At 38.8% G+C, this 25,194-nt stretch overlaps 1 protein-coding gene and 1 long non-coding RNA gene across 7 annotated transcripts in view; one reads left to right on the forward strand and one right to left on the reverse strand.

The window, feature by feature from the left end:
* PHKB (phosphorylase kinase regulatory subunit beta) overlaps positions 1-25,194 on the forward strand; it is a 67,701-nt gene that overhangs the window by 22,586 nt on the left and 19,921 nt on the right. For all 6 annotated transcript variants that reach the window (XM_074551171.1, XM_074551169.1, XM_074551174.1 and 3 more), the window contains 13 exons: positions 671-734; positions 3,317-3,412; positions 4,972-5,169; positions 5,719-5,776; positions 7,764-7,841; positions 9,713-9,871; positions 12,871-12,965; positions 19,662-19,717; positions 19,883-19,976; positions 23,407-23,490; positions 23,679-23,783; positions 24,547-24,629; positions 24,710-24,800. In XM_074551171.1, the coding sequence (XP_074407272.1) occupies positions 671-734; positions 3,317-3,412; positions 4,972-5,169; positions 5,719-5,776; positions 7,764-7,841; positions 9,713-9,871; positions 12,871-12,965; positions 19,662-19,717; positions 19,883-19,976; positions 23,407-23,490; positions 23,679-23,783; positions 24,547-24,629; positions 24,710-24,800 (1,261 nt within the window). The remainder of the gene's footprint in view (positions 1-670; positions 735-3,316; positions 3,413-4,971; positions 5,170-5,718; positions 5,777-7,763; positions 7,842-9,712; positions 9,872-12,870; positions 12,966-19,661; positions 19,718-19,882; positions 19,977-23,406; positions 23,491-23,678; positions 23,784-24,546; positions 24,630-24,709; positions 24,801-25,194) is intronic.
* The window catches only part of LOC113459654 (uncharacterized), a 35,097-nt gene continuing 29,869 nt past the window's right edge, over positions 19,967-25,194 (reverse strand). The window contains exon 6 of the long non-coding RNA XR_012582498.1: positions 19,967-20,804. This is a non-coding gene — a long non-coding RNA (uncharacterized LOC113459654). The remainder of the gene's footprint in view (positions 20,805-25,194) is intronic.

Genomic DNA, 25,194 nt, shown 5'->3' on the forward strand with positions numbered 1-25,194 from the left:
ACACTTTTTAAATGAAAATGTTGAAAACTTTGTTAAAATGTATTTTATTTGTGGCATTTACATAATGGTTAATAAATAATTTTAATATATAATTTGATCTTTTTAATTATATAATTATTCGTGATTTTAATCCGTGTCTTAAAATGTGAGTGGAATTGTTGATGGAATTTCTGGGTCCTATTTTCTTTGTGATGAAGTGAAATTAAAGATGTGTCACTATATGGTTGACATCAGAAAATCCTTCTGTTGTGAGTTCAGATTGATGAGCTCTTTTTTGATATTGAAAGCTAGAAATCAGTCTTCTAAAGTTTAACGCTCGAGAGCTGGCTTGAAAAATTGTGCTGAATTAAATCCTCTGTCTATGCTATTAGCAAGACCTTGAAATGCATAATGCCAATGTCTGATAGCAAGGTGAGAACAGAAGTTCTTTTATGAGATGGTCTCTGACATTTGAAGACAAATAAAAATTCTGGGTAGTACTTCAGAGGAAAAAACCCAACCTACCACCAAACCAACCCCAAATCTGCTGCATCATCATTTTAGTAACATAAAGGTTAAGCATGAAATTCAAATCAAGAAAAGATCCTGGCACTCAAAGCTACAAGTGTGTGAAGTTTCAGCCTGGGCTTGAATTGTGATACCTCTGGCTTTTGTTTTGCTTTCTCCTCAGCTCCGTGGGACTGGCAAAAGCAGCTTTAGAAGCAATTAATGGTTTCAATCTCTTTGGAAATCAGGTAATAGAAGTGCTTGTTTCCCTCCTTTGTTGTTAGCAATAATGATTTACCAGGTAGATCAGAGGATATTTAGAAGTGTCTAGCACAGTTTGTTAGAGTCCAGCTTTAAAGAAAGTCAGCAAACTGCTTGCTGCTGTTTCAGGTACAGAATTTATCTGATGAAATCATTAGTGCCCTTTCTATCAAGAATCACTTGAGATTTTTCCTTAGAAAAATTCTGAAGTGGTTGTAGCTTAGTCTGAAAAAGAATTTTGTTGCCAAAATGTTTTTTTCCTTCAGAACTGTATCTGTTGCTGATCCTAGAATATACTTCTCCCTTCAAGCATTACCTTCCTTTTGTCTGCTTCCTTCATGTGCCTTTTGATCAAGACTTTAAACAAGCTGCTTTTATATAATCCCACTTTTTAACCTGTTTTTAATTTCAGTGTGTTGCACATGTATAAAGTCTTTTCTCATCCTTTATGTGGCTTGGATCAATTAGGGAAGCAAGCCTTTTCTGAGACTTTTATATCTGCTGTGGATTTCCCTTCTGTGTGCACCTTTGTCTTTGGTGTTATACAGTAGTCTGTAGCTAAAATCTTCCAAATTGATGGTTTAGAAAATGTATACATGGGAGAGAGATGCCATGCATTCTAAAAGCTGATGTCAGGTGTTCAGAACTAGGAGCAGTAAGGATCTTCAGTAATGATCACACACTGTATATGCATTGTTATTCTTTCAGAAATGACATTTATCTATAATCTTTACCTTCCCAATAGTTTCAAGCACCAGTAAATGTGGCTGTTGAGGTTTTTTTCAGATTTTTTTCTGAATTCTGAAAAGGATGAATAAATTGCTGAAGCAAGACCCATTTAAATGCCTTGAGAGTTTATTTCTGAGATCTGTAGCTGGCATGAACAGAACCCATTTTGACCTTCAGTCTGTGCAGAGTTTGCCTTTGTGCTTAGCTCCAGCTGTGTTCCAGTGGCTTTGAGAAATCCCCTTGAGCCCCTCAAGAGATTTGTTTGGCCCTGCAGCTGCACAGGTACAGCCTGCAGAAATCCCTGCTGGGGAGCCCTGCTCACAGCAAGAGCAGCACATTGAAGCCTGACCTGGCCAGGGTTGTTTGTGTATGAGCTGCGTGCCCTCTACTGGGTTGGGCAAAACCAATTTTTTTAAATTATTTTTTTTTCATAAATCAAGTCTCTGTAGGGCATTCTTACTCCAGAAGTTTACAGTTTTTAAAGAAGTGAAAAATAGTTCATTTGTCAAACAAGGTGCTTGTGGGTTTAGGGAATGCAGATGAGGCTGCTCCTGAACCCCCAGAGAATCCTTCCCTGCAGCACAGACTTTGGAACTGCACGTGGAGGCAGGTTGTGTTCAGAGCTGTAGGTGAGTTTAGAGAATTGTGAATAATCAGAATCTGGATTAAGAAGAAAGTTAAAACCATCAAAGCCAATGTGATTTTTTTGTGTACATTCTTATTGCAGCACTAGTCAGTGTGTATCTTGCTAGAATGACTGAGAAAACAGATTGTTTCCCATGGGGACAGTGGAAAAAATTGGGGTTTTGTTTACCCTAGTAAAGCAAAAGCTGTGCATTTTTGTGATAACTATATATAATTAGAGTGCAGTAAAGTATAAGTAAGAATAAAACCCTTTGGAGAAGCATCTTAGTGGATGTTGGTACTGGCACACAAAGAAGGGTGGTGAGGTATTTATGTAGAAACTTCACTGGAAATTGAAATTTTTAATAATTAGAATGGTGGGCTCTGGAACAGTCTTCCTAGGAAGGTAGTATACAAAAAAACTGGCTGCTGTTTAGGAGAAATTTGGTGGATTTTGAGAATTTTTGGGATTTGTGACCATTAGTGGAATGAATTCACATTGAGGAATGAATTCACATTGACTGAGATTCATTATCAGTTGCAACACTTATGAAGATACCTATTCATTAACACACCTGAAGAAGAAGTTGCCTCCTGGTAATAGTTCTAAATTATATTGTTTCTGTTTAAACTCTGTCTCAGCCAGGGGATTTTTTTTTAGTGCTTCAGGAAGTATCAGGAAGTTGACAGAGAAATACAGTGTAAAATTACTGATTTTATTAGGAAGTGAATTTTACCAGGGAATAGATGTTGATAATGCAAACCTTACAATAACTGAAAAGCAGACCATTTTTGTTTGCTATGAAAGTCCTTTTCCAAAGCAGTACCTGTGCTGAATATCCAATTGTTTGTGTTCTAACTGACTTGGAATGAAATATGCAGCATCACTGTTTAGAACATTTCCTGTGTTCACAGGGAAGAACAACTACTCTTTTTTGTTTGTCCTTAATACAGGCCTCATTTTTCAAGTATTAATAGAAGAGTTAACAGCTTGAATGAATCATATAATTACTAATCAGTGATAAAGCCATCTAATTTTGGCTATACTTCAATATATTGAAAAATCAAAATATTTTCAGCTTGATGTTGTGCTGTGTTTTCTGATTAGAATTTTCAGCAACGACAACATAACCTAAATTAAACACAGGAGCAGCGTTTCAGCAGGATGCACCAAGCTTCTTCCCTTTGCCTAAACAATTGCCATGTTGTGTTCCAGGGCTGCTCTTGGTCTGTCATATTTGTGGATTTCGATGCCCATAACCGGAACAGACAGACCCTGTGCTCGCTGCTGCCCCGGGAGTCACGGTCTCATGTAAGTCCTTAAAGAAATTCACCTCAGCACAGTGTGGGGGAAACAAGTGCATATGACCTGATCTGCTTGATAAATGTGAAATTTGCTGGGAAGCTGTTAAAGTTCTGCTTGTTAAATGTCACTGTGATGTAGTTAATATGGAATTAATATGATCCTCTTTATTTTTTTAATACTTAGATTAAAATGGTAACCTCTTGGTAGCTTTCCAGACAATTTAAAAATAAAATTTGAAATAACTTAAGTGAGATTTGCTGCCTTGGGGGTTTGTTTTTTCTTTTGCCCTAGTTTCCACTGTACACAGTGTCTGCACTTTTGATACCCTTTGTTTTAGCTTTAATTCTTTCTTTTGTCTAGGAAAAAAGCCTTTAAGCTTGGCTTATCATAAATTGCTGAATATGAACAATTTCTTGTTGTTATAAACTACCGTTACAAATGTATTTCCTTAGTGAGTAAATCTAAATGACATAAATATCGATTAGCTAAAAAAACATCTAGTTCAGTGCTAGCATCAAAGGTAAATTTGTGGTAGAGAATCAGTAATTTAAAATGAGTGATAATAGGGTTCTGCTTTTTTATTCATTCTGGAATATAATAGCAGTTTTGTTCATGAAACAGGCTATTAATCTGAAACATTAATAGTTTACTTATTGTGTAGAAGAATTATAGCAGAGTTGTAGTGCTGGATAATTTAAATAAAAGGCACTGTCAGCTACTTTTTCTATAGTCAAATGGTCTTTTAGAACTCTTGCTGTTTGTTATTTGCTGGAGACTTGAAATATTCCAACAGGAGCTGATTTTATAACTTCTCCCATATGAATCTTTGTGTTCTTTTCTTCCTTTGTTGGGTTCATGTCAGTCATATTGGCAGAAATTTTAAATAGTTAGGTATCCTGACTATATCAGCAGAAAATGATACTTTTCTGTTTGTTTCTGGAAGCTTACCTGTAGAGGTGACGCACTAGTTAGTAATTTTTCAAGTGTTTTTAATTCATAAGAGATCCACATGGTTCCTGAGAAGATTTCTTATATTTTTCCTGGAATTATTCTCTTATCTTCTTAATTTTAAATCAGATAGGCTTGTTTGTTCCAGCACCCTAAGAATGTTTCTGAAAAAGCTGTTCAGAAATGATGATTTAATCACATTTACTTCTCAGCATTTATGAAATATTTGTGCTTCTTTTTGAGTATATGACACCCAAATGTTTGTGTTTCCTCCAGGAATAATCTGGAGAATGTATTTTTAAAACAAACAATCCCAAAACACAAAGTTTTATGTTTTCAAATGTGCCTGCACATTATCAGCTGTAAAACAGGTGACATTCTGAATTAAATTAGTTATCTTCTAAATTGTATATCTGCACATTTGGTTTGTAGTTTATCTTGATACTTCCTAAGAAGTCTTATTTTGCACACTATTTCCTATATTAGCACTATGATTTTGATAAGATAATGTTCCAAATGTCTATTTCACTTAGTAAGTTAAACAATCTCAGTTTGTGCATCAAATAATTGTCAGGGATCTAATTAAATTCATAATGTCATTTCTGCCTCTCCTACAGAATACTGATGCAGCTCTCCTGCCCTGCCTCAGTTATCCTGGGTTTGCTTTGGATGATGAGGTTCTGTTTGGTCAAACACTGGATAAAATTATTCGGAAGTTGAAAGGCAGGTATGGGTTTAAGAGGTTTCTGAGGGACGGCTACAGGACGGCGCTGGAGGACAGGACCCGGCGCTACTACAAACCCGCGGAGATCAAGGTAAACCCTGCCCTGCCCTGCCCAGGGGCTCCAGGGCCTCCAAGGCAAGGAGGGGCCTGCTGGAATTTGCATCTGCATTTTCACAGATTGCTCAGTCAGCATTGAGGCATTGCCTTGTTTTGTAATGAATGTGCTTTCATTTACATTTAGGGTACAGTTGATTTCACCTAACAAATAAGGAAATTATTTATCGTTGCATTTAATTTCACAGCTGACTACAGTTTGAGTGTGTGGAAAACAATTTTGCTTTTGATCACAGTATTTATCAGTTAAGGTTATCTAAATGAAAATTTATTTATATTTTCCCCCATAGCTTTTCTCTCAAAAATGAAAAGTAGATTATTTAAATATTCTGCTTGAGAACGAGCCACAGCAGATGTAAAGGCACAGTTAAAGTGCCCATAGAATTAACTGATACTAAATGCACTAAAATATTTTTGCATTCAAGTTTGCCTTTTGTTGCTAGGAAATTACTCTGCAGGATTATTCAGATATATATTTACTTAAATGAAAATTATGAAATGTCTGATGAACTTTTCTTTTTTGCAGCTTTTTGATGGCATTGAGTGTGAATTCCCTATTTTTTTTATTTTCATGATAATTGATGGTAAGTATAGTTTTACATTCCTGTTCCTTAAAGGCATAAGAGAAATGAGCTTTTAGAGGAAAGATACCAAATTATTTTCCTGTCCTGCCAAAATAAACCATAATGCAGTGGCACTAAATATCTCAGTGAGAGTGCTGCCTCCTGGCTCACAAAACCCCAAGCATGCCAACCCGCTGTGTTTCAGCATTTCTAATGTGAACTGTTTTTAGAATATAACTTGGTAAGGATTTGTTAAAAGCTTCAGTCTGTGGCATTGTCCTGCATTGCCTTTTAAGCCTGAAAAACTTTCAGATGTATCAGAACTTCACAGCAGCACGGGAAAGAAAAGGGAGGGAGAGCACACTGCCACACTCAATGTGCACCAGGGCTTCTCAGGTTGAGCACTGTGTGGCAATTCAATCAGAATTCAGAAGAGAAGAAAGGCAACCAGGAAAGGTTCCTTCTAGCCACAACTTTTCACATAGTCAGTCTGATTGAATAATAAAACAAAATTTAAAAAATCAAAACCAACAAAAATGACACTCCCTCGGTCTTGACGTGAGCACAGGAGACACACCAAAGGAGTTCAAGGGGTGATCTCAGGATGGAAGCAAGAACTTGCATAAAACAAAAGTCTGAATAAGAGCTTGAGTAGGGTTACAATTGTCAAAAAGATTTTTTTAATGGATTAAAATCTGTCCATCTTTTCTAGCATGTTGAATAGTTTGCAGATGAAGACAGTGAGGGGCACAGAAATGTTCCATCAGCCCCAACTGCTCAGTGGCCACCCACAGATTAAAATGTTGTCTTTGAAGATATAATAAAGCTTCACAATTGATATTTCTAAAGAAATATTTGACATTTTTCAAAGAGTGAGGTCCAAAACTGAGGAGAAAGGCACTGACATTTAATGCTGCCCACTTGCAGTTTTGAGAACAAAAAGATAGTCATCTTCCACTGAGCTTAACAAAAGAATACAAAAAGCATTTTACACTCCTTGTATCCAAAAAATCCTAAAAATGCCATTCTTTGCATGTACTGTCCTTGTCCTTTTTGCCTGGACCACACTTTTAGGAAAGAGAACATTTCTGTTGGTAGATTTTGTGCAAATATCTCCAAAGCCACAAGCTTCCTTAATGCAAAATCTGAAGTGCAGCAATGGCAGAAAGACAAGGATGTGGGAGGAGCAGAGATTGCTCCCATGTCATGAGTACCCTCAAGTGATTGGAAATGCTCAGTGTGTCACTTGTCACACACCTTCTTGTGTGCAAACTTTGATTGCATTTGTGTCTCTTGATAGCTGTAAATATTCCTGTGTATATACTCAATAAGGTTTGAAAGTATGGTGAACAATACTTGTCAGACTTTGAGTTTGGATGGAGTGTTAAAGAGCCATGGAAAGAAAAAAAAATTTGATGGTTGAAGAAGGGAATATTAGTATAAGATTTATAATGCCAAGTTTTCATCTACTATTATTATTACTATTATTATTATTATTATTATTATTATTATTATTATTATTATTATTATTATTATTATTATTAATCTATTATTATTATTATCTATAGCTCGTTCCTCTTTGAATGTTAAAAAATATTCTACTTCGAAACCTCACCTGGCTTGTCAAATAGATCCGTTTTTTCTTTGATGAACAGAAATGGGTTTTTTATTGTTAAGATATATTTTCATTTAAGAGCTTTCCATGAACTGAACATTACTCATGCTAGCATTCATCAGATTCATCTTGGGAAGTTCTGCTAAAACAGCTTTTGAGGGACTGGTGGTCCCTAACACATCAGTGTCTCCCCAAAAGCAGCATCAGGGAGTTGACTGTTGTGATCTACAGCTCAGTCTTTTCCTTTTTGTGAGCTATTTACTGTCTAGGCACTTAATAGTTAGTTTTGAAAAGTAAACACTGGAATTTTTTTTTAATTCCTCTTTTATGAACCTTGAGGTCATGGAAAAATTATTTCTTCCATTAAATCAATTATTGTTTGGTTATTTTTAGGCATTTTTAGAGGAAATCCTACACAAGTAAAGGAATATCAGGATCTTCTGGAACCTTTGCTTCAACACACACCTGAAGGTATTATCTGGAAATTGTTCTTCTGAAACAATTGTAGCTTTTTATTGACATGAAATTGTAAAAATCCTGACTTACCTATTAACGTATTAATTGCTTTCCTAATGTATATTGTGGTCAGAGCAAATGAGAAGTAAGGGCATCAACATGTTTCCTAGTGGAAAAATACTAATTCTAAAATAACCTTTTATATAGATATGTTGCATCATAAATTGTGATAATACAGGTAACATTTTTCTGGAAAAATCAGTAGCATTTTCCCAGAGAAATGTTACTTTAATTATCACAATTTATGTGATCCTAAAGTAAGATTTACATTGTGCTCACTTGTTCCTCCCCTCCTTCACCTCTGCTTCATTGTTTACTTCTCCTTTTCAGGCAAATATTAACTACCAGCAGTCAGATTGTTTCAATGTCCCACCTGGACCCAGCTGAGAATTACTCTCATCATTCATTGTCACTTAATTTTGCAAGCTCTAAAAAATAATTTGGTATATACATGTGAAATTGTTTCTACCTTAGAGCTGAGAAAGTGGCTACATAATCATTTTATTATAAATGTTCTCTTATTTAAATTGGGCACTTCAGAATTTTTGTGGCACTGCAGAAAAGGCTAGTGGTGGCCTAGAGGCACAGCCATCCAAACTTCAGTTAAAAAAAGAAAAAGGCCATAAGTTTGAGTGGGAGGAAAAGAAATGGCCTGAGAACAGAACAATCCAATTTTAAAACTCAGCATTTAAGTCACCTGTTCTTACATCTGTGGTACAGTTACACAAGTGCATGCAGAATATGCCTTGTTCTTTAAACTTTTTGAAGTGAGCTAATTTCTGTAAGGCAGTCAAACATTCCCTTACCAAATTTGCATTATGTAGCAAATTTTTCTTGCTGGTTGTCACTTTTTTCTGATTAATAATGAGTATGTGAAGGTTCGTGCACACTAAATTAATCTTGTGGTTCCTTTTGTTGCATGTCATCACAAATGTCACATCTTAAAATTTCTGGGTGTTGTTTGGTGCCTCACTCATTTGAATCTAATATCTCTAATTTAACTATTGCTTTTCCATTTTTTCTCTGCTTCTTCCCAGTAATTTGGTTTTTTTCCTAAGCAAATAGCAAGACACTACAGCTTTATTCTGTTTATCACCTGTTGTTTTTCCAAATTAGTTGAAGAGTAGAGCAATATTAAGGTGGAATTTAATTAAGCAGGAAGCATATTAATTTGCTTTTCAATTTCATATAATTAGGTCAATCATTTGTAATCATGTCTCTAAATTCCTGATGCATGTCCACTTAAAAATTTCTGAAATAAAGTTTAAAATGATCAGCAATACCTGTGGCATAATTCTAGGTACAAGGTATGTATCTTGTAGAGAAGTTGTGCCATTTTGTTTCATGGTGTTTTAAGATTCATGATGTTTCAAGAATCATTTTAAACATTTGGTGAATGAAATGATCCAAAACCAAGCTGACTGTTTTTTGAGCAGGAGTTTTAGTTAGAAAGAGTTGTCTGAAATTGAGCCTGTGTTAACTGGGGGCACAGCACCCTGAGTGATTCACTGGGACCCAGCTTTCATGGCTTTTGGTTAAGGCTTTCTGCATTTTCCTTCAGGTGACTTGTGTTAGTTTCAGTTGGCACAGAAGGTGCTGCACAGATAACATACCTGTTCTGGGAAGAAACTCTGAGGAAATGTCTGGTGAAATCCAAAGTGGTTTAACATTGCCCTGGGATTGCTCACTGAGATAACACAAATGACAATCTCTGTTCAAAGTGAGGTGCAAGATTTCCTGCTCTGGATCCACTTCAGCTTTCTCAGGGGACTCCAGTCAAGTGCTGGCAGTGCTGTTTACTCTGTGGCTGTGCTTGCTGTCCCCAGGGTGCCCTGTTGTCCCCAAGTATTACTACGTGCCTGCTGACTTCGTGGAGGCGGAGCAGAGGAGCCCGGGCAGCCAGCGGCGCTTCCCCAGCAACAACGGGCGGGACGGGAAGCTGTTCCTGTGGGGCCAGGCCGTGTACATCATTGCCAAGCTGCTGGGTGAGAGCTGCCTCCTGCACCTTGCCCTGCCCTGCTCCTCTGTCCAAACCAGCACTGCCCTTATCTGGCACGGATAAAAATTGCTTTGCAGTCTTCTTGGTTTTATGCTGCGTACTATAAAGCTTAGTGGAATATTTCATAGAGTACTGAAAACCTAAACATGATGACAGTTTGCTATTTTTTCTGGCTTTCCCTCTTATTTCCTTTTCTCCATGACAGAATATATTAATGTGATGCTTTCTGGGTTAAGTGTGTCAGCTTCATCACTGTACAGATACACTAAAAATCATCACCCCAACTGCACTACTCCTCTCCTTAGCCCTCCTCTCCTCAAGCAAACACCTATGAACTAACATTACATTGTGAATGATTTATAGTCTTTAATTCCAATTATTGACTGCTTAAGCAAGACAAGTTGAAACTTTAATTACTTGCAGTCTCAGAGAAAGGCAATGATTCATTCATCTGTGTTATTTTTACCCTTTTTCAATTGTATGAGCAATTGAATGTGTGTGTCAAAGTTTGACCAGTGAAGGTTGTTATGGTGAATTTCAGTCACAAACTCTCAGTCTCACTTGGAATGATTTTATATGCTGATGCAAAAATATTGGTTAATCCAGAAAAATCTTCACAGTTGGGTTTTTTCTTTAGCATTGCTTTCAGGAGAAAGATATATTACTTTATTTTAACATGATCAGCAGTTACCTAGTAATCAGTAGATGGGGTTCTGGGAACTGTTTTTCTGTTAACACAGAAGGGAAACAGGTTGTTGGTAATAAAAATGAGAGAAATTTAAGAGGAGTTTAAAAATTCAGCAGTTGGCAAGAACAGTGCATGTATCTTTAGGTATAGAGGGACAGTCTGTCTGGTACTCCACCTGTTTGGTTTTGCTGTATTCCTTGCAAAATTCCTCTTTTTGCCAACACTTCAAAGTAAATGTAGGCAATCTCATTATTAATTAAAACAATAATTTATCTTATAAGAATATTAGCCAAGTAATCCTCCAGTGTGTGTGTAGGTTGCTGTAGTAGTTCAGCTAGTATTGATCTTGTACTGATATTTGTGTGTTTCTGTACCTGCAGAATGCTGGTTAAATAAGTTCTATTTATAGTTTGCTAGCTGTTGTTTGTGTAACGTAAACATTCTTGTGTTTCAGTTCTTTGCTGAACATTCTTACACATGGCTTTTTTTTTAAATTTTTTTTCAAAATATGCAAAATTTCAGAACAATTTTTCCCTGCTTCTCTCATAGTCTTTGGAGATCTTACAGCAATGTGTTTATCAGAGGTTGTTATATCAGGGACTCCATTTATTCCTGCTAATTTAGAGTTGGTGCATTCAATTTTGCTCCTTACTGGTGAAAACCTACTGGAATAACAATCTTGTCCTTGGTGAAAGTGTTTGTGTGTCTTACTTTGCTTGTTGGTGGTTGCTAATTAAGTGGAAGCCTGGCTGCAAATACTTTGATATCTGGGAAGGTATTGGTTTCCCATTTCATTATCCATTCAGAAATCATTGTGTTGCCTCCAGGGTATCAGTTAATCTGGGTTTGTTCAGCCTCCTTGCTGGTGCTGTGTAGGCAGCACACAGCAGCACCTTTGGAGCCCCTGCTGCTGTCTCTGGGCCTGGGCTCTGCCTCTCGAGGTGCAAACATTTCTGAATGCAGCAACGTGAGCCTGAGTCAATCCTTACCCTCCCACACAGGGGCAAACAGAAACTGGGAAGTCAAAATCTTGATCCTGCTTACAAATGCTGAGTAACAGAGTGAAAGTGCCTGTGTGTCGCTGTTGGAGGGCACATTTCTGCAACTGAAACAATTGTTTATGAAGGAAAAAAGCATGTGTTTTGCAGGTGGTGATGCTGTTTTCCACAGAATTTCCTTCTTGCTTTGGATGAGGTTTGTAAAACCTTTATGTTAAGGTCCCCATTTTGGAGCAAGGGAAAGGAGTCCCTGGTATTTAGCTGTTTCATGCAACTGAAAATTCCCTCAGTCTTTTGTGTAGTAGCTCCTTTTGTGTTGTTTTTCCCTAGACTTCTTATATCTTGTTCTGTGGATTCAGTGCTGCCTAGAACTAAGAATTTTAGCAATATTTTTATAAACCAAATGGATTAAATGTTGTCAGCTGCTGCTGATGCAGATAGGGAGCTAACAAAGGAACCTGCTTTTGCAGTCCAGCACACTTTTACTTGAGATAATGGTGATGAATATTCACTAGCAGTTAGCTGAAGCTTTATATTAGTCTATTGATATATTGTGACTTACTCTGTGTTAGAAATTAGATTGAGTTTGGACAGTTTCCTGTCAAAATACAATTTTGGTAGGAGAAAGCTTCTTTAAAGGGTATAATAGTTCATACTAGATTATGAACCTGTATTCAAGGAATTTGTTGAAAGTTTTGAATAGTGTATTTTTATTGGAGTGCTTTTTCAGGAGAAGGATAAAATACTGGGGGCTTTAGTTTTAGTGGGGTTTTTCTCCCCCATGTAAAAGAACTCCATGTAGCAACTGCTAGATTTCAAATATTTTTCATTAGGTTTTTTCACAATTTCTTGCTGAATTAACCTATTGAGAGGCACCTTTGATATCTCTTGTTCTTTCCAGGATTCAAGTCATGTGATTACCTTGAGATAGAGGCTGTTTTGCTGGTTATTGAGTTTATAGTTAAAGCTCTAGAATAATTCCATGGTTGTGGATTAAGGGCTTTTTAAGTGACTTGTGTTGTGGAGTCTGGTGTCTGCATATAATCTATTAACATATCCCTGTGAGCAAATAAAGGCTTGGGTTTTTATACCACAGTGCTGTAATTAGCTGTGGCAAGAACCAAGCCTGAGTCATCCATTTTAAAATTAACAGAATTCTGACTTTTTCAAAATGTGCTTTTATGAATCATTGATCTAAAACAAAGCAGAACCAACTACAACACAAAAGTTGACATGTCTTCACAAAAGCTGCAGAAAGTACTGAAGTCATTCTGCATTTCTATCCTCATTTCCTTGCAGTTGATAAATTAGTGAGCCCTAAAGATCTGGACCCCATTGGCCGCTACGTGGCTCCCCAGGACCAGCGCAACGTCAGCATGAGGTTCTCCAACCAGGTCAGCATCAGCTTGCTGTTACATTTGTGCTGAAAAATTGTCATCCAGGTGCTATGCATGCTCCTCTAACATTGCAGCTAAAGTGCAAAGAAAATATTCAGTCTGTGTACATTTTCTGAACTGATGGAGGATTGCTTTTAGAGGGAAATTATAACACCTTCAGTTTGGAGGAAGCGATGAGCGTTTGCCTTCAAATTAAGTGATGCAGTGAAAATGATAGATAAAATGTAAATATAAATAACTGCTAATAAACAGGTATGTGTCTTGAGTTTTAAGTTGTGTCAGGAAGGCAAGAATGAATCTGCTTTTTTTATTCCTTCAAAGTAATTTGAACTGCAATATATTAATATTTTTCGTATTTGGAGCTCTTAAGAGCTATAAGAATGAGGGGTTTGGGGGTTTTGGGGGGGATTTTTGTTGGTTTTGGGTTTTTGGGGGGTTTTTTGTTATTTTTTCTTTTTGTATGGTTGATACAACATCCCTGAAGATATTTAAAAGATGTGCAGATGTGGCATTTAAGGACAGGGTTCAGTGGGTTTAGGGGTGCTGGCTCAATGGTTGCACTCTATGACTGTAAAGGCCCTTTAATAATTCTATGATTCCATGTGCTCCTCTGTTTGGATTGAGTGCACATTAGGAATTAGTGACCAGGGATGGGGAATGCTTGAAACATGGTAATTCAAATCTGTAGTGAACGAGACAGCAAGATATGTGCATGTCTGTGTGTAGGAAACTCCTTGAGTTAGATAAGAACTGTGGAAATGTCTAGCTCAAAGATGTTTCAGCCTTTTTATTTTTGTATGAGGAATGTATATTTAAGAAGTTCCTTGTTCAGCATTGTGAATTTGTTACTGAAGCATAAGAGATGAAGTATTTATCTTAAGATTCACTCCAAGTTCAGAACTGAACAGTGTTTTTCTTGTTCTATCCAAATGCTGCTATCCCCTCAGTTTGCTACTATTTCCTGTTTCCAAGGTAATCCATGTGCCTGATGTTGGTTCATTCATAAGGAGACTTTCATTGCTCACAGTGCAGCACTTGCCATGTTCCTGTGACATAATGAAAGCTCAGTGATGTCCTTTGTTGCTGGTTTCTTTGTTTGTTCTACATCATGGGGTTATGAATGTGACAGAACCTGGGGGCTGCTGGCCCTTTTGGGGTGCCCTCAGGAGGGGCCTGTGCTGAGTCAGCCCATCTGATTCCTCTTGCTTTGATTCTTCAAACCAGTCAGGTTTAATATGGCACAGCTGAGCACTTGGAAGAAGATGAGGCTTTGTTCTGCAGTGTTCCTGTGACTCATCAGGAAGTGTCTCAGCAGAAAAGCACTTCTGCAACTATTTGGGGTACCCAGTATGTGATAGGCAGTTTCCAGATCTTCAGAGAGAAATAGCCTCTGCTCCGAGAGCTTCCCAAAAGTGATAATAAATAATGCAGTGACAATTTATTTTCTCATGGCTTAGACATTGAGGGCCACTTGGTGAGTCACTAAAGAACTTAGTAAAATGCAGCTACCCAGTAAAACTCAGCAATGCAGTAGGGACTTTAAAAGTCAACAGTGTTGAGAATAACAGTTGCATTTTGATATTTTACTTCATCTTCAGACAGTACATGAAGAAGAAAGGAAATTCTGGGCATGCCCAGGTCTGCTTCTAGCTGTGTTCTTCCCAGTGGTGATACTCCTTTGCCAGAGATGACTGTGCATGTGTTTCTTTGAAATGGAAATGCCAAAACTATCCCAGATGTGGTACCCAGTGGGGGTGAGAAGGAAGGGATGCCCTTCTGAATTAGTGGGAAATGGAGACTGTGGCATCAGGCCTTTGGCATTGCAGCCAGGAGGTTGTGGGATGTCTTTGGGATAGTTTGTACTGAAACAGCTGCTGCAGTATTTTGGGTGGTTTTACTGCTACAGTGTCACGGCAAGATATTCCTTCATGCAGATGTCAAATGGGTCTTTGTTAAGAGAAGGTTAAAGCAAAGGTCTTCCAGTTCCAGACAAGAATCTTGAGTCTGGCTTTTTTAATCCATGTTTTAGATTTGCTTAACCAGTTTGTCTGAATATTTGATTATGCCATTTTATCTAATTGAGCTAATTTATGCAAAATCAGTATCATATTTGCCTTAAAGTGCAGGGAAAATGACTAAAAATACCATACAAAATGAGAACACAGCACATCTTAATGATGTCTTTAGAAATCAAAAGTAATTTCTTCTCTTTAATGATGTCTTCTCTTTTCCATATAGCTAAAGAATTAGTCAGTTAAATTGAACAGAAAACTATTTCCATTTGTATTAAATTTTATTCCTGTAAGCAATAAACAAGGGTATGTAAACATTTCAGAAGCCTGTATATATAAATTTTGTTGTGATACTGTGTTTTGAAAGGACATGTACCAAAAAGAAGACTTTTAAAATTTTTATTTGAATCTCTGTGCTAAGTAAATATTTCTTCAAGAAATATGTTTTCCATGTAGGCATATTTTTATTTTGTGGTTGCATTAATTATAAACTCTAAACACTTGCCACTGAAAATGTGATTAATTTAATATATTTGTGGCTTTGGTGCCACTACAAAAATATGTCTGATACCCACACAATAGTGTAGATTTAAGCAAGCAATGGAAAGTATTTCAAATATTCCAACCTTATTTTTACAGCTTAGAAGCATCAATGAAGAATTAGGTAAAGGAAAGTAAGGTCATATAGACCTCCAAAGGTAAAAGTGCTATGAAAGCTGTGTATATAACTATGTATAATTCCAGTGGGAGTGCATCAGAAAATCAGATCAAGGACAATCTCATTGCTTGTAGAAAACAGAGGCATCAAATGAGCAGTACAGTAAAAACATAATGGCTACCAGTACTCGTTTGGTGTGTTTATAGTTTGAAGGAAATGTGTTTTCACCTAATTCAATGGCAGAAGCTGTTATTTCCCACTTGGAGGAGGCTGTGCCCATATGTTGTTTCCTGGGGCAGTGCCAGTGTGGTGCTGGAGCAGGGCTGTGTCTGGGGCTCAGTCTGTGTCAGAGCACACCGGGACACTCTGTGTGTGCTCTGCACTCCTGGCAGGTCAGAGAAATGGAACCAGCCATGCTCCCTTCCCTGTGAAAGGAGATCCTGCAGGATTCTGCTTCAGGGAGACTCTTCAGAACTGAATTCCTTCAAGAGCTTCTCCTGAGCCTCCTCTTTAGTGCCTCCACATTCAGGAGACTCGAACTCGGTTGGGGTTGTTGCATTCTCTTTTGGGAGGATGTGGTGTAGGAGAGGGCCTGGATGGTAACGATAACACTGGAGAAGTGAGCTAGGGTGGGGCTTTTCTGGAATTCTTTTGTATTTTACTGGCACATGTGAAAGCTGATTTATTGCTGTCTTGTGTTTCGTTTCACCTTTAACAAAAAATCATAATCTGACTAAATTGCCAGAGTAGGATTATTTTATGTTCAGAGTTAAGTTGAAATATGTGTTTAGGGTTACAATTAAGTAAGTGGATTCTCTGCATGTAATGACTGTATTCTTTTAATGTTTTGCTGTGTAGAGTTAATAAGCATTTGTAAGGATTTAATTTCAGGTACTGGGAATTACGATTAATGCCTAGTGATGAAGAGAATTGGGAAGAGAATAGTCAAAATAATAAACTGCTTATTTTGTTTATTCAGGGAAATAGATAACATGTAAATAAGGAACTAAATTTATTACTTGTAGATAGACTGAGATATTTTAAGATTTTTATGTTTAGGATTAGAGCCTGTCTAATTTGAATGAAGCCATATTGGATGATTTGTTTTGTCATGTTAATTGTAAACATGTCCTTGCTTTATTCCCTTTAATACAATTGCCTACCACAGTTAACACAGTTCGAAACCTGCCAGTGCTGGTTTGGAATTTGAGGCACATAAGTGTGCTGTGTTTGATTTCAGGGGCTGGTGTGTCTGTGCCAGTGGGCACGGGGCGGTCAGCAGTGCCAGGAGCTCGGTGCCAGTGGGCACAGGGCGGTCAGCAGTGGTCAGCAGTGCCAGGAGCTCAGTGCCAGTGGGCACAGGGCGGTCAGCAGTGCCAGGAGCTCAGTGTCAGTGGGCACAGGGCGGTCAGCAGTGCCAGGAGCTCAGTGCCAGTGGGCACAGGGCGGTCAGCAGTGCCAGGAGCTCAGTGCCAGTGGGCACAGGGTGCTCAGCAGTGGTCAGCAGTGCTCAGTGGTGCCTGGCAGCCCGGGTTAGCTGGGGTGTGGCTCAGGAGCAGCCAGGGCCGTGCGGGGGCAGTGCAGCCTCTCCTGTTGTGAGCTGTTGCCATTGCCTCTCCTCACTCGGTGTGCTCAGGAATCCCAGGGGGTGCCATTTCCATCGGGGCTCTTCAGTGCTCTGCCCCCTTTCTGACGTGCTCAATGAATGGGGTTTGTTCAGAGTTCTGAGGTTTCCTGGCAGTGGAAGCAGAAGGGCACAGTGATAACATCTGTGCAGTGAGAGGCTGATACTGAGCTGCTTTGTCTCCTTGTGCCAGGAATGGAGTCAGGGATTTTTCCCTTTATCCTACCTCCAGCAGTTTATAACCTTGTTAAAAACTGTGAATTTTTTTTTTTAGCTTTTTTTTATTCTCCTTTGGAGAGGAAGAACAACTAATCAGTCTTTTATCTTGTTCTTCTGAAGTGTATTTATCATCTGCACAGCATGCAGAATGCAGCTGAAACCAGCCCTTCTGCCAAGGATCCAAGGGGCAGCACAAGGCAGGAGGGGGAGCCTGGGCAGGGGGGCCGGCCTGGTGTCTTGGGGAGACAGTGATGGATGTTGTGGGAACAATACCTGAGCTGGCCTTATTAGAAATGAGGAAGCCAAGACATTAAAATGGAATTTTTAACAAGATGCTTTATTTAGTGGAATATTTAGCAGTTTAATGCTTTTCCATATCTCTTTTTTTTAAGTATACAGCAAATACTATATAGCACAATCACCACTGGAAAAGGTGACTTCCTTTTTTTGAGTGTTTTATCTATTATTTTGATCTGTGTTTCTCTAGGTCACTACTTGTGATCCTCCAGGCTGTGACATGTCAAATGACAGTGAGAGTAACTTTGTGTTGAATGTTGCAGCAGTCCTGTAGTTGTACTGCAATGATAGTTATATTTTTTCCACAATACTCTCAAAGGTCTAGTAGTTTTTCACACAGATTTTGTGTTGTGCCAGTTGTGCTGTAGCTGCATTTATGTAGTTCTGGCCTGTGTTAGAACCACCATTGATTGGCTGTAAGTGAATCCTGTCCTTGGCTGTGTGTGAGAGGCAGAACTCATGGGTTATGCACAATTTACAGGCTGTGCTTACACAGGCCTGCTCAGCTCTTCAGTGAGAGGGGAACTGAGTCTTAGCTCAAAGGCCACTGCCCAGGTTGGATCACAGGCTGTCTGCAAATCTTGGAATCTCTTGGAAGGGCTCTCTCATTTTCAGGTTGGGGAGGGGGCTTCTGCTTTTTGTTTAAGCACAATGATTATGGCTGAGTTTTGGGTTGAGTTTTCCCACTGTTTGTATAAATACAAGTGATTCTGAGCAGGAAAATCTAATGTTGTTTGAACTTCTGACTGCTTCATCTAGTCTCTGTGCACATACTTTCATCAGAAACTTATTTCATGTGGCAAAAAATCCAGAATTTTTAGTGCAAATGTGGTGCTGACAGACTTCTGGGGAAAAGTTACCAAGAATTTCTCCTGCAAATCCCTAAGATCTTTATTGATATGAAGGCTCACAGCTCACAGCTGCCTGAGCGAGCAAGTGTTCCCTCTGAACTTCTTCTAAGTCAATGTCTATCCCTCTATCATCACAAAAAATGCTGTCTCTTTATACAATTGATAGAAGATGTGTTTAACTTCTGTCATTTGTGTTCTGGTAGTTTCTAGACAAAAGCATTGTAGCAATGAAAACGTGAGCTGCTCTGAGTTGTGTTGTTCTCCAGTCAGTGAATGCCAGAGGATGAACAAGGCCCAGGGAGTGTTCAGGGCTCATTCTGCCAGAGACAGCAAAGGTGAATTGCCAGACTGGGACCCAGGGAGTCAAGTCAGTGCTTTCACCCAACATGTTGAATTCACTGCTATCTGTGTGGTTTCCTGATGAAAAATACTGGTGTTTATTTCAGACATGAAGTGTTAGTGTAATAAGCAGTGCAAGGAAATGGAGCTGTCTGCAGTAAATGTAATATGTCTTTCATGTCACTAAAGAGCAGCTGTGTGATGACAATTTTTCAGAGTAAAGGTTTGAAATCATAGGTCATTATTTCTAAGTGAATTTTATTGTTTACCCAAAAAGCTGAATAATTTTGCTCATTACAAAAATATTTATCAAAACATTGAGTCATATCAGGCATATAGGAGATATACTGATTGGAAAAATTCCAAATTTTTGTATGAAATAAAATGTTTTCCCTATGTAGTTCTTCTTAATTAAAGAAACCCCCAAACTAATCCAAGCAGTGTAATGATTACCAGAAATCTGTTTATTACTAATTCTCCAAAATGTGTTTTCCAGAGTATTATTGGTAGGACAGGCTTCCTGTAGTCTTAAGCTTTATAAATCTTTCAATTTGCTCACGCCTTTGCTCACAAGAAAAAGCAATGCAGGCAGTGCTGTCTGTCATAGTTGTGGATTGTTTGACCTTGGTCATGCTATATTGAATAAAATCTTTAGTTAGCAATGCCAGTAATGATTTTGTCATTATTTTGCAGGGTCCCTTAGAAAATGATTTGGTGGTCCATGTGGCCCTGATAGCAGAAAGCCAGCGGTATGTATTTGCTTTTGTTGAGTACCTGTGTATTAAGGAAGGGTTAAACAATACATCTGAAATGGTGTAGAATAAAATGCTGCTACTTGTATACATCTGCTGCCAAGAGAATTATTGAAACTATTCTGTGATTTGTCATTAAATGTGTCTGTATTTCATTTGTAGCCTGCAAGTATTTCTGAACACATATGGAATCCAAACTCAGACCCCCCAGCAGGTGGAACCAATTCAGATATGGGCTCAGAAAGAACTTGTCAAAGTAAGGAATTCTGCATTTTAAATTATTTATCCATCTCTGTATTTCTTTTGTAAAAACAAGGATTTATATCAAGCTATTGGCCTTGTATCTCCCTGAGCTGTTGTCTACATATTTCTGTCCTCCTAAAGCAGTTGCAAGGTGTGCTGGCACTGGAAGTTACAGATTCCTGCAGCTTCCAGGGAAATGTAGGAGCCCACATGTTCTGATTTATCTGATTAGACTTTTGCCTGAGCCACTTTCAAAGTATAATGAATGAATAATAAAATTTTAACAACATTAGTAGCTTGGTAAACTGAATGAATCTTGATGGAGAAACAAGCAAATGAGCAATAGTCAAAGAAATGGATTAAGGCAGTAGGCATAAACCATCTTAGGGTTTCATAGTGCAGCCCCTGGAACAGGCAATATCCACATCTCTGTCACTGTTTCCCTTGGATTGACTATATCCAGGAAGTTTTGGGCTTGAAATCCTTCTTGGTCTGCCCCTTTAGCTGAGCACTGTGCTATTAACATAGCACAGTTAGACATTACTGGGATGAAGGATCATCAGCATCCCCTTCATCCTCCCTGAAGAATCTGTTTTCTGTTGGGGCAAGGAGTCTCCTTAGGGTCAATCACATCCTTCCAGGCCTGGGCTGGCCCTGCTGCTCCTGGCTGTGCATCAGACACAAAGCTCCTGCTGCCCCTGTGTTGTGCAAATGTGTCACACATGAGAGGGATGAATGTCTGGGGCAGTGCAGTGACAAATCCTGTTTGTCAGCCCCATTGCAGAACAGAGCTCTGTGTAGGGCTCTCCCTCAGAAATCAGTGCCATGATGTATCTGGAGTCTGTAGGACACAAGGAAAAAAATCAACCCAAAAATAGAGAATATAGCAACATATTTCAGGTTTCTTAACTTTGTGAATATGAAGGATGTGCCAAACCTGGCTGTGGCTTATTCAGAAAAATCCTTACCCCAAATAATGGCTGCCACTAACACCTGAGAAGGACTAAAACAGGGGGAAGAGAAAAATCCATGTTTCCATTCATCCTTGTTCATTTCTGAACCCATTTTTACTCACTAGCTTTCATGATACTATATTCCAAAATATGTTCTCTCTGTCTGTATCTGTCCTGAAGTTCTGTACTGAAACATTGGTTTAACAAATGAATACTCCATAACTTTGCTATAGAGGTATGCATTGTCTGTCTGTCACCCATCACTTTTTTGGTTTCCCTGCCAAAAAGATGAGACCTTCATTAAGTTTTATTATTATCACTTAAATTCCTATCTATGGAAAAGTCTGTGTTAGGATTTATTTTTCTAAAGCTGTTGAGACATCTGGCAATTCTGACACTTCCTTTATCCTGGTGATGGGTAGGTACAGCTGCCTCATCAAAACTTACTTTGTGAAGGAGTGCCATGAAAATATTAATTCACCTGATAGAAAACCTCTTCTTAATGGGCTTCTAATAAAGGCTCTGCCAGAGCTGTGAAGTAAAGAGAGTGTTTGGGGTGTTATGAAAACTGGGGTTTGATCTTGGGGCTTATGCCAATAACCAAAATGAACCAAAAAGCGAACAAACAAAAGCTCCTGGCAGTATTTGTCATCCTTTGAGGGGAAAGGAAGCCAACAGTGGAACAGTCAATGTATTTTGGGGAATAGAAGCTTGATCTGTGGAAAATATGGATCTCAAGATTTCCTACTCTGATGCTGTCAGTTCTAAGGAGAATTTAATTTAATCAGAAACCTTTGAACTGCTCTAGTAGCACATGGTAACAGTTTAAATCTCTAGACTTATTAACGAGCATGTGTCCAAAAAAGTGCTGTAAAACAAATGGATGGGGACTGAACGTAGAACTTGAAATCATGTAAAGATATCCACAAAGTGAGGGTGGTGGGGAAAAGAGAACAAAGAGATAAACAATAAAATGGGACAAGATACATGTAATACACAGGAAAAAAGTACATGTGGAGTGGAATTACAGCACAGGAGAGGAGCAGAACCCCTGGGCACGGACTGAGAGCAGGAGAGGGAGCACAGAAGCAGATGGTGTGCGAGACAGCTGCATTTTGGGTCATGCTCATAAATCAACCCCACAGCCCAGTCTGCTTTCACAGCCATTTCTTGCTATTAGCAGCTTAATAATCCAGAATTGAAGGGCTTTTTAATAAAAAAACCCAAAGGTGCTTGAAGCAGCTGGACTTGAAGGAATTGTGCCTGGTGCTGCATCTGAGCTTTGATTGTAACAGATCAGGCTGGAGAACTCTCCCTAGAGGAGGAAACTATTGCAGCAGCCTGTGTGCCAACAGGGGCCTCCAGCCACAGAGTCCTCCAGGAAACAGACAATATTGCAATGCTAATGCAGCTCTGCTTCTGTTAAGAAAGCATTTCATGTTCTGCATTCCAGCAAAATGAAGGTCCTTGTAGCATTAACTGGCCCTGACTGCTGCCATTCTTCCACTCTCCCTTATTTACCCCAGCAGAGGGTCAGCATTGTTTGTTATGTACAGGTGGGTTATTGAGGCTGTCAGTGTTCTGATGTCTCCATCCTGCCCCACGTGAATCCAGTTCCTTGCTCTGGATGAACAGGTCTTATAGGTAATTTTGTTTGTTTTCTTTTTTAAACAGCTCTTGGTGTTAGTGCAGAAGCATGGGCAGGATCAGGAAGGCCCCAGGCTGACAGCAATAGAAAGCTGTTGACTGTAATGTTTGTTCAAGTGTTTGCTTTCATTTGCTTCTGAATTATCTTCCTATAACACAAAGAAAGATTGAACTTTGGAAATTCTGAATATTCTGCAGAAATGGTGTGTTTCTTACCCAAAACAGGCCAAGTAAGGAAAAATTACATCTTTCAGTCAGGTTTAGCTGATGCATTTATACTGTATTGCTCACAGATTAGTTGTTTTCTTACGGTTTTATACTGATACAGTGTAATAAGGGAAGATTATTTTTGCAAAATTGTATCAGTTGAATGACAGGCATAAATAACTAATAAGAATCAAGCTGTGAATAATGAGATAATTCCCTCTTGCTTGTGTTGCTGATGCATTAATTTTACAAATTTGTACAAAGATATTTAAAGGGTTCCTATATTACTCTTTTACTTTGGTATCCGCTCTGGAAAAGCATTACAGAAGGCAAATTTGACTAGCCAATAAATGCAAATGATCCTTTAAAATTATTTCAATAAGCAATTTGAAAAATCAATAAATATTTAACTAACAGAGAATAGAAAAATAATCAGAGAAAGAAGTTAAAAAGAAGACCTGCTATAGGAAACAAGTGTTTTTTAGAAAACACAGCCCTGAACAGCAATAGCAGCCACATTTCTGAATCATTTTCTAATCAAAGCAGACTGCACACAGCTTTCTTTGTGAGATGTGGCAGGAGATGAAAAAGGCTGGGATCTAGGTTTTTATCAGTTTTCATGACTCTTTTTCACAGGCTTACTTCCATTTGGGAGTCAATGAGAAACTGGGATTATCTGGAAGACCGGACAGACCCATAGGATGCCTTGGAACATCAAAGGTGATTACAAGAAAAGTTTATGTTCTCATTATTGATAAATATTTCAGATAAACATTTAGTGTCTGTAATTTTAACTAGAATTGAAATCTAATGTTATTTTCTGCATATTTTATGATGTTCAAGTCCTGGTATTTGGTTCTGATGGATGTTTTAAGGACAAGATTAATGGAAGTTTTCTTTCTCAACAGATTTATCGAATCCTGGGCAAGACTGTAGTTTGCTACTCCATCATTTTTGATCTCAGTGATTTCTACATGTCTCAGGATGTTATGATGTTGATTGATGACATTAAGGTATTTGTAACTTTTCATTTGAGTAACTGACAAAAATAGTCTGCAGAAGAATTAACTGTGCAGTCTGATGAAACAGGAGACTGAAAGGGGAATGCAGTACAGAGTGTATTATTATAATACAAAAATAAACCTGCAGCTAGGAAGTATATTGAGACAAATACCCTGTCAGCCCAGTATGAGTTCTAGGGAGTATCTCTCTGTGACAAAAAATCCTGCCCCCCAAGTGACTGGGAATGCTGTAGGGCAGCAAGCAAATTATCATTAGTTTCTTTGGGAGAACAAATGTTCTTGCCTGAAAAAAGGAACAAGGCTGGTGTTTACAGGAGATATGAAAGCCTTACATGGAGGAAACACTACTTGATTTTGCACAAATATTTAAACCTGCTCTAAGGCTGACAGCAGCTCAGAGCTCACTCCCCACATGCACAGAAGGTGGCCCTGGTGCTTCCATGCCGGTGGCTGGGATTCAGGCCCTGGATCCCCACACACATTTTCTAGGTTGCTGCCTGTGGTTCAGAGCACTGCCCTGTCTCATGCTTTGCTCCATGATCCATGCCTTTTCTTAGGAGAATTTTCAGAACACTTAGGGAATAGCAGGGCTTGAGGGCAGCTTTCTGTTGCAGAAATGTGTTGGTGCTGTAGTAGCTGAGGTGTTTTTAGGCTGCTGGGTTCTCAGGGCTGTAGGTGCTCTGCTGCCTTGCACTGTGTGCTGTGCTGGCTGTGTTCTCTGGGGTGTGTTGTGACTGAGGCTCTCCCTGCCCAGAATGCCCTGCAGTTCATTAAGCAGTACTGGAAAATGCACGGCCGGCCGCTGTTCGTGGTGCTCATCCGGGAGGACAACATCAGGTAGGGAGGGAGAGAAGCAGCATTTGCAGTGTGGGGCTCACCTGAGGGCAAGATTCATGGAGTTCTGTTTCACACTGCAGAGGGAGCAGATTCAATCCCATATTGGATATGCTGGCAGCCTTTAGGAAGGGACTCGTTGGAGGAGTGAAGGTTCACGTTGACAGAGTACAGGTAAGGTGTCTCTCCTGACTCTTGTGTTCTTCCCTCCTGGTGCTGCTGCATGTACTCTTACCACTGTAGGGCTTTATGTGACTTCTGATTTTATTTAGTTTTATAAAAAATAAAGATAAGAAGTCAAGACATTTAGTACTGTTTGTTTTGTCTCAACAGAAACATGGGTTTATTTTCATTCCTTTTGATGTGTCTTTTGAAAGTCATAATCTTCACAGCAGATTTTCAGAAAGGAAAGGGGTGTTTTTTGTTAGGCAATCTTGTGAAATTACTACCAAAGCATAAAGCCACGGTGTCAAGCACTGAGGGATTTCTTTTGATTAGGTAATCACAGAGGGGGGAAAAAAGGTGCTTCACATATATTAAAATTCTTACAAGAACGAAGATCTAGTTT

The sequence above is a fragment of the Zonotrichia albicollis genome, chromosome 13 (assembly GCF_047830755.1).
Source record: "Zonotrichia albicollis isolate bZonAlb1 chromosome 13, bZonAlb1.hap1, whole genome shotgun sequence".
NCBI lineage: Eukaryota > Metazoa > Chordata > Aves > Passeriformes > Passerellidae > Zonotrichia > Zonotrichia albicollis.